Here is a 9,710-nt window from a genome sequence, read left to right as displayed (position 1 = left end):
GTGTTAGGGTTGGGCTGCTGACCTTTTTCTCTGTTTTCATCTTTGTGTATGGTATGGGGCCCATGGTGACATGTGGCAGTGCAAATTTCATATATTTTTGAAAATTAAGAAAAGAATAAAAGAATTTCTTTATTTGTTTGTTTTGTAGGGATGTGTACAGAACACCGATCCACTGCTTCTGTGTTTGTTTGCGTCTGTGATACGTGTATCTGGAAAAAGTGCATCACCGCAGGCCTCTCAACCTCACACTCTGACTCTATCTTCTGGTCTTACCTTGTATGCGGTTCTAATCCTACAATTTTTTTTTCTTCTCCAATCCCATCTCGCCATCTCACTGTTGTGGCTAGTAACATCACAAATAAAATTACATCATACGCATCTAGTATGCCTTTACATTTAGATAAATATGAACTCATTTTCACTAATTAATGAAATATATATATATATATATATATATTAAAAAATTATTACTAATTATATTTTAAAAATATTTAAATTTTATTTATTTAAAATATTATATTAAAATTTATAAATATAATATATATTTTATAAAATTTAAATTTATTTTAATAAAATTAAATTGAATCGAGTATAAAAAGAAAATGTACAACGTTTGCCATCCCTAAAAGGGAATATTGCAAAATTTGACCGCTGTTGCATTTTAATTAACTTTTTACTAAAGTAACTTTGATTACCATAATTGCATAAGAAAAAAAAAATTAAAACTGCTTTACTCATATAATTCGCAATGACGAGGGCTTTTATGTAATTTAAAGTATATTAAGTGTTAACTAAGAAATCTAATTAAAAAATTATAATTGTAACCTTGCCTTATTACCATCATATACATTAGTAATAAATCATATATACTAATAAATATTGAATATAATAATAAACCTGTTATACTCTTAGAAGTGAAAGCATTATTGAAAGAAACAATTATAATAAATTTTAAAATAATTAATTTTTTTATAAATCATAAAATGAGCATAAAGATATCTTAATTATATACTAAAACTTGCATGTAATACCCATTAACAAATAATTTAAAGAAAATGAATTAATGATAATTGACTCGTTCAACCTATTGTGTATATTTGGAAGATTGTTTGAATTTTCAAAATATATATATTTTTAATTTTCATAAAATTGACAGTACTTGACTTAATTTCAATCAACATTAGTCAATTTATAATTATAATTTTATTTTTATAAATTAAATTTTATTTTATTAACAATTACTATTGAATGTTTTGATAATATATAATATAATGGCCTAAAAAATAAAATAAAATAATTATAGAAAAAATCATATAATTATAATTAAAATATCCATCACTAAAAATTATATGTAACACTTATTGGAGATTAATTATCCGTAACTTATAAAATCAAATGCTTATATACAGAATTATAATAATTAATTAGTGATAGAAATTGATAAAAAAATGTTAATTTTTAAATATTAATGTAAAATTAATTTTAAAAATTTAGAAATTATAATTAATTTTGAAATTAAAACTTAATTGGGGATTTGGTTTGAGGCCTAACAAGCAAAAAAGGGCAGCAAGCAACATGGAGATGGAGTGCGTGACAAGACTGTCTTTCGGCGACCAAAAGTTTGAGGCTCCTTCCCTTTCTTTTTTAGTCTCTGCAATGTGCAAATTCCCATACCTGAAATTGTTTCAGTTTCAAAATATTTTGCCATTATAAATCATTGTCAAATGTAGACCCTCAGATTTGTATTATTTAAAATTAATTTATTGAATATATGAATTATTTTTTAATTTATCAATTATTTAAATTATTATTTTTCTAATAATTAAATATAAAATGCTTAACACTTAAAAAACACTAGAAGATTAAATTAAAAAAAAAAATTGAAGGAATTGAATAATGTAGCCAATGAGTTTGAGCTTGTTTAATTTCATGCCAAACATTAATGCCATTACCATAAGGTTATTGTACTCCATGAAATTTTTTATTTAAACTCAGTTTAATATGATTTTAAAATATAAAATATTTAATAAATAATTTCAAATAATGTATAAATAAGCATTCAAGCCCATCAGTAGATTTATTTTTTTTTATTTTTTTATTTTTTTTGGTAAGAGCCCATCAATAGGTGTTTCCAAAATGTTTGAGTTTGGACCATCATCCATATCAAATATCCCATTCAATAAACTCTTTATAGCTTCTTTATATATGAGAGATACTGTTTGTCCTTTTCTTTCATCATGCTGAAAAATCTCAATTCAAAACAAGATTACAAGGCCACCCTTCAAAGTGGAAACATTAGTCACATTCATCATCCCAAAATATATAAAACTCATCACTATCAGGCTTGGATTTGGTCAGGAATTCTATTAAACCAATCATGAGAAGTACTATTTAGCAATAGTAAAATGGAGCATTCAAACACCCATTTCAGATTTCTACAGTCATTCTCATTATTAAACCAAGTAATTATTTCATGATTAAGAAGGGTTAATTTGAACAAACTAATAGAATTTAGTTTTAAACAAAGCATGAGAAACTCTTATAACATGAGCAATAAATCTAGCAGGTGAAAGAAGTTATAGTTTGACAGAGGCATAGTGACCAGATCACTTGTCGGACAATAATTGAGGCCACCGATGAAATTCAGGGAATCATTATTGGCAATTCTCCATACGAGACTATGGGCATCAATTTAATGAGAATTTTGGCGAAATTTGTTACCACCATACACTTTGAAGCAGAGCTGCTAGGACGTTAGGTGAAGGCAAATTACAGTTTGATCCACCCAATTATGGAGAAAGTGAAATGACCCATCAGTATTGTTTTGATGCAATTTTGTTGCAGGCCTGCCAGGTTGCAATTGAAAATTTCTTGCAATCTATATAGGCTAAAGGCTCGAAGAAGAGGAGGGCAAGAAAGGTGATTCCAAGCATAGGCTCATCAATCATGGTCTATACTCGACTTGGATCGTGGCCCATATTTTTCATCTTCTTGTTTTTTTAGTTTTGGGCTTATTTAGGTTCATGGCCTCATGGGTGTTCATTATTGGGCAAGCAAGCATTCACCTTTTCTCATTAGTGGGATTCTATTGTCAGGCAAATGTTTAATTCAGACTTAAGATTACGTGTTCCGTTCGTTTCTGTCAAAAATGGGAACTTTAGAAACAGATACTTGGCTATCCAAAAAGCTTTCAAGCTGGCAAGAAAAGGACAAAATTGGCGGAAATCTAAAAGGTTTTGTTTCAAGTTTTCATCGAACTATGGAATATTATATGGCCCTGATAAGCATCAGCATCATTGCCAGGCCAGGACAAGTATCATATTGTTTCACATTCTTTAAGGATTAGAGAAAGTCCTGGTTTCACAAAGTACAGGTGAAGTTACCTATCTGCCTCTCAGCTTGACTTGAGTTGCTAGAGCCTGAGCTTCCTTCCTTGCTCTATACATCAGGACTAGAGAGAATTCATTTTCTTTTTTTATATTATTGAAATTGCAGTCCATAGAATCTATCAGCAGAGTTCATTAACTAATTAACCGAATTTTGCTCATCCATCATCAGTTCGATTCTTCGATTAGAACTGAATTTGCTCAGCTCTAGACTTCATCAACTGTTGGTTTAAGTTCCATTGAATTCTTGGCATTACTATAACAATTACCAAGGCTGTGCATCTATTTATTCAGCTGTATCTAATTAATCAAACGGAGACTTTCAGCTTAAGAGGAAGGTAATCATTGAATGCTTAAGGAGGAAGATAAAGCATCTGAGATTAGAGTGAAATACAGAGCAGTAAAGGCAAAAAAATATTTACCCAAGCCATAATTGAAACACAAAATATATGTAGCTTGAGATTGCAATAACTTGTAATCCAATATATTCCATTGTGTATTACGAAAATTGGAATAATAATATTCATCTAATTAACAGACTGTCCTTTTCAAAGGGAGAAAATCAACATAAACATCAACCAGCCACAAAGCAGATGAAATAATTGATGATGGAAGAGCAAATGGTTCGCAGAATTTGAAGGGTATGCTCTCTGTAAAGGTAACTGCAGGAGGGATTCTGCCCATCAGGCCAGAAACAAATTCGACACAGCTTGAAACACCACGTAGCGTTTATCCAATCATCAACAGATTAAAACAGAGAGTTTACCCTCCAGTTTTTTCACTTGCAATCTTAAGAAGTCAGAGCCAACATGAACTACATACAACTGCTAAGTAACAAGTATTTGAATTGTTGATTAAACCATATATCTGCAATCTGCCTAACCTGTGCCAACCTATGAACGGAAAACGATTATCACACAAAACTTTTTTGTAGTTGGAAAAGCTTCAAGTTTTCCTCGCGCATAAGCAGCTTCTGACAGGAAGACTTTAGTTTATCCACATGTGTTGATGTGCACCATAACTATGGTCTATGGCTTCTTAATTCAGATCCAGTAATAAATTTTAATTTCCTGTAACATACTCCAAAGTCCAAAGCAATATGTTTCAGAATGGAAAAGGAAAGAACCAGGCCATGTGAACTAACATTAAAAAGAAGAAATTCATTTCAGACAACTAACAACCGGATACAAGATAAGAAACAAACCAATTCCCAGGTACGATAATAGCACCTGTATCTAAATAAGAGTAAGATAAATTAAAAAAAAAAAATCATAAAATCCCACAACACACACCCCATGTAGATCTAGATCCTATGCTGACATAATTTAGCTAACCACAATCAAAGCTATACATTAACAGCACTAATTAGGTACCGCGTCTGTGCCTGCCAGTCGCGTATTTGGGTAAGCAAGCTCAATCTTCCCCTTGAAAAAATAAGGGAGAATGGATTGCAAACACCAAAAAAAAAAAAAAAAAAAAAAGGGATTACAGCTTCACATCACATCTATCCACCCACCACCAATCTTCCATGGCCTAAACACTATAAGCTAAGGCCTAGAATCCGTCGTAAATCACTAGTAGCATCGGTGTTCTTAACACCCACGACACACTTTTTCATGAAAAACGCCGGCAAAGGGAGCGAACTAGGCGGTGGCGAAGTAATAAAAGCCGATCCAGCATAAAAGCCATTAGCTTTATTGGCCTCAGTCAGTCGGATCTGAGTCGGAAGTCCAAGCCGATGAGTAGATTGGAGATCTAGCTCTTCCATTTTCTCAACTTTAGCAGGTTGAGAAACCTTCTCTGACGTAGGTTTAGCTAGTTGTTCGCCGCGTTTAAGAATTTTGACCTGACCCATAACCAGGTTTTTGGCAGCGACCTGGGGATAAACGACGGCGCGTGAAGGAGGTGAGGTGCTGGGGCTCCGCTTCTTGCGGTTAGGTTGAGGCCGATTCGGCCGGTTTGTATTAGGCTTTCTAGGAGTTTTCATGCGAGGAGGGGGTGATATCAGATCTTGTCGGAACGACAAAGGATTCTGGAGACAGTCCCGAGGATTAAGGACAGCAACACCCATTTGTTGCACAAAATTATGAAAGAAAAATCTTAAATTTTATTGAGATTCAGGACAGAGCTTAGTGTATTTTGAAGGAAGAGGAAAACAGTAGCTAACAGAAGGCGAGAAAGTCTGAATTTTATAGAGAGAGAATTTGCAAATTGCAATGGGCGTGGAGAAGCGGTTACTTACAGGACAGGAAAGCAAGTTTGATTTGATGGAAATTTTTGTAGCCACTCTCGTGAGAAACGCGTGAGAAAAGCGTGACTACACGTAACTAAACTTGGTCTTGGTTTTTTTTTTTTCCCCTTATTTTTCAAGGTAAAATTTGGAAGAGATCAGAAAATTAAGCTTAAAGCCCTCCAGTAATAGGAGAGCAGTTGCCACTGGAAAGTGATAATTTTAGCTTAAATTTATAAAATTAAAATTAAAATTGAAATTTTAGAATATTATTTAATTTTAATTCAATTTTAATTTAATTTAATTTAATTTAATTTAATTTTAATTATTTAAATTTTTAATTTTAAATATAAGTTCAATTTTAAATCAAAATTGAATCATTTTATTGTAATTTTTTCGAATAAAATGACTTTTAATACTTATTGATGCTTGTTTAATACTGACCACTTTTTGTTTATATTTTTTTAAGCATAATTATTATAAGTTAATATTTATATATTTATTATGAAATTTGTATAAAATTAATATATTTATTACTTTAATTACATGTATATTTTAATTAATTTTATGTAAACTTTAAAATAAATATTTATTTAAAAAATTCTATCATAATTGTGCCCTTTTTAAAAAAACCATCAACATTATTGAATACATTAAGTGTTTGTATTGATAGAGGTAATAATGTCATTTTAAATGTTGCATTGGATAAAATTATTTTGATCAGAAAGATTATACATCAAATTTAATTATAACATTAATTTTATAAAATAATTTAATACTTCATTATCGATTTTTATATATATGCATCCGATTTTATAACTTTTTTTTTTGAATTTTCAAAATAAGTTTAATCTGATTTGATCGTCATGGGTAATTAATTTTCACAAAATTTTATTAATGAAAAGAAGACAATAAAAAATAAGATTAAAATTTTTATTTTTAATATTTGAAATTAAGTTTTTAATTTAAATAAATTAAAGTGAGACTTATATTTTAAAAATGATAATATTTTAATTAAATATTTAATATCATATAATTATTAATGAAAAATAATATATTTTATTAATTACAAAAATAAATTAATACTTATTTTTCACAAATAAAATTAAATGATATAATATTTTTTTATGTTTTCCTTTTTCTTTTTGGAAGGCCCCATTCCCATCGAATTTGTTTATTGATTAAATTTTGTTGCGCACAAAACACGGAGAATAGGGCGCGTGAGGAGGTGTACTTGGTCGTGGGTCGCCCACCAACCCTCCGTTGTGGAGATTGGGCTGCCTGACGTGGGTGCGATACCGCCTCTGCCATATTATCCGTGATCTTAATTATTCCGCCTCCTTGTTTAGCAAATGCCACACGATAGCCTGCGTGCTTTTGCTGGCGAGGTCAGTTCTTGGCGGTTGCCAATGACAGCTGGAGCCAGACATGGGACAAGTGTCTTCCATCGATCGGCATGATGTAGACGTCAAAAAAGACTGGGTCAATACAAGTTAACCTATCTGATTGGCTAATTTGAAGTCGGCGACTTTCGAGACGCAACCCATCCTTATTGGGCCGCCAACTTTTATTTAACTCAAACAAACAAGACCTTTCTTTCACTGGACTTAGGCCCAGATTAGAGATAGTGAGCCCATTCATTAAAATAATAATAATAATAATAATAATAATATTCCATTTAATCGATAAGATAAAGGATAAAGCCTTTATTATTACCATTGAAATATAATCCATATTAAAGTATGAATTCTACTATTTTTCTTAATTAATTCTATGAGTGAAATAATTTTATATAATGATTAAATTAAACCTAAAAAAAATCTAATAAAGTGCTTGCCAAATTCTGGAAGTAAGTTGAATCGTATAACGATTCATAATTTTTTAAAATAATTGATGAGTCACTGTTTAATAATATTAAAATTATTTTTTAATTTTAGGAAATTTTAATTTTAATCAAAATTTAACAACTAAAAAAATCAATCAACCACACACTAAATCCCTCTATTTCAATTAATTTAAATATTGAAAAATATAAAACAAGCTTCTATATTTTTGTGGATGGAATAAATAAGTCTAAAAATAAATTTTAAAATAAATAAATTCATATACTTTCTATTTAAGATTAAATAAGTAATTGTGTAATAAAATATTATTTTTCATGATTTTTAAATATTAAAAAGTTATTTATTATTTTAAATTGAAATAATTTTAAAACATGATGAATAAAAATTATTTAATATTAAAATTATTATTTTTAATGTTTTATTATTAAAAAATTAGATAAAATATATTTTTTTTAAAATTAAATCTATTTCACCTTAATTAAAAAATTATGTCCTTATTTGATTCAAAATTATTTTGAATTTATTTGATCTCGACTCTAAGTACATGGCTTATTTTTTTACAGGGGGGATTCCTATGGGTGGTATGATCTTATCCAAGCAGTTTTTCAAAATTTGTGGCCCTACCCTAAAACAGTAAAGCTAGTGGGCTCTACTCTTAATTCTCATCACATCATAAAAAGAGAAATTGAGAGATAGGGGTTTTGTTTTAGTTAAATCCAGCAAATCATTCTTTTTACTAACTTTTACTTATAATTAATGATGCCAAACAAACCTAAGTGGAATGAATTAGGTTCTCATGAATCATGGATTACTAACCTAATTGGTGTAATTTTTATTTTAGGTAAATAATCAACCCTTCATGGCATCATTTGGTTCTAACACATGATTTGTAACTAAAACACACACACAAAAAAAAAAACAATAACTTAGTCATTAATTAAATAATAATAATAATAATTATTATTATTATTATTATTAGTATGGTTAAGGCAAAGAGAAAAAGAATGAAATCAAATGGTAGGTAGAGAATCATTTCCCGGAAAAGAAACAAGAAACGGCATACATGACAAAGACAAACGGCAATGCACTGAAACCAGAGCAAAATAAGCCGCAGCCGTTGAATTTACGTTACTTGGTTCGGTTCTTCACACTCTTCTCCCATTTCGATCTTTGACCATAGGTGATAAGTTTCATGGGGCCCAACTGATCTCCACCAGGTGATTTTCCAATTTTTATTTGATGATGATGATGATGATGTGGGGCCTCAGATCAGGCGAGACAGGAGGAATAATATAATTAATAAAAAATGAAAAATAATAGGAAACGGGACCCAAATGGAAATGGGTAGGCAGCGATCACCTGCCTCCTTTCAAATACAGTATTTACCTAACACGTGAGATTTTTTTTATTTTTTATTATTATTTTAATTTGAAATTATTTTTATCATTTGATGGTATAATTATTGAAATGATAATATTAATATATGGGGACAATTATGAAAATGACATTTAGAGCAATCTTTTCAATAATTATTCATTGTTGTCATGGCTTAAATTATTAAAAATTAAAATTACATTGATTTAATTTTAAATTAAGATCAATTAAAATTAATTTTAAATTAAATTAAATTTGAATGATTTGATTCAGCTTAATTTATAATTAAAATTATATTTCAAAAATTAAAAATGTAAATTAAATTAAAAATAAACAAAAATAAAAAATTTACAATTTGATTTGGATCTTTATAAATTGTAAATTGAGTCAAAATCGATTCGATGGCTACTCACCCTAACCAACATCCTCCCTCTTAATTATTATTATTATTATTATTATTATTATTATCATTGTTATTGTAGCGGTTGCTACTATTGTTAGAGTTGAACATTCAATTTAAATATAATCGTTAAAATTGAATTAATTAAATTATTATATTTTTAAAATTAAATCAAATTAAAATATATGAAAGATTGATTGAATCACTCTTGTACTATTTTGTTATATTCAAATCGATCGGTTTTTAGGTTTTAATTGATTTTTTTCTTTTAACTTAATTTTTAAATTATTTAATTTGATTTTGAGTTTGATTTAAATCTAATAATCATCAATCAATAAAATTAAGCAATTTATATATATAAAAACACATATAATACATAAATTATTCCATAAAAATAAAGCAATTCAGTTCTCTTTGACCCGATTGTATTTTTTTTTCTTTTCAAAATCAAACTAAACCAAAAAAACTAAAATTTT

General features: G+C 29.0%; 1 protein-coding gene across 1 annotated transcript; it reads right to left on the bottom strand.

Moving 5' to 3' along the window:
• Positions 1 to 4,526: 4,526 nt before the first annotated feature.
• On the bottom strand, positions 4,527 to 5,620 carry LOC110643227 (uncharacterized). Its single transcript, XM_021795519.2, has one exon. It carries the CDS (start codon positions 5,455 to 5,457, stop codon positions 4,927 to 4,929), a length of 531 nt encoding a protein of 176 aa, XP_021651211.2. The 5' UTR covers positions 5,458 to 5,620; the 3' UTR covers positions 4,527 to 4,926.
• Positions 5,621 to 9,710: the final 4,090 nt, after the last annotated feature.

The sequence above is a fragment of the Hevea brasiliensis genome, chromosome 11, assembly GCF_030052815.1.
Source record: "Hevea brasiliensis isolate MT/VB/25A 57/8 chromosome 11, ASM3005281v1, whole genome shotgun sequence".
Lineage (NCBI taxonomy): Eukaryota > Viridiplantae > Streptophyta > Magnoliopsida > Malpighiales > Euphorbiaceae > Hevea > Hevea brasiliensis.
Note: the sequence above shows the minus strand (reverse complement) of the source record. Positions and strands in the feature narration are given on the sequence as shown.

Excerpts from the sequence above, each read along its gene's own strand:
- LOC110643227 (XM_021795519.2), bottom strand. The coding sequence starts at position 5,457 with ATGGGTGTTGCTGTCCTTAATCCTCGGGACTGTCTCCAGAATCCTTTG.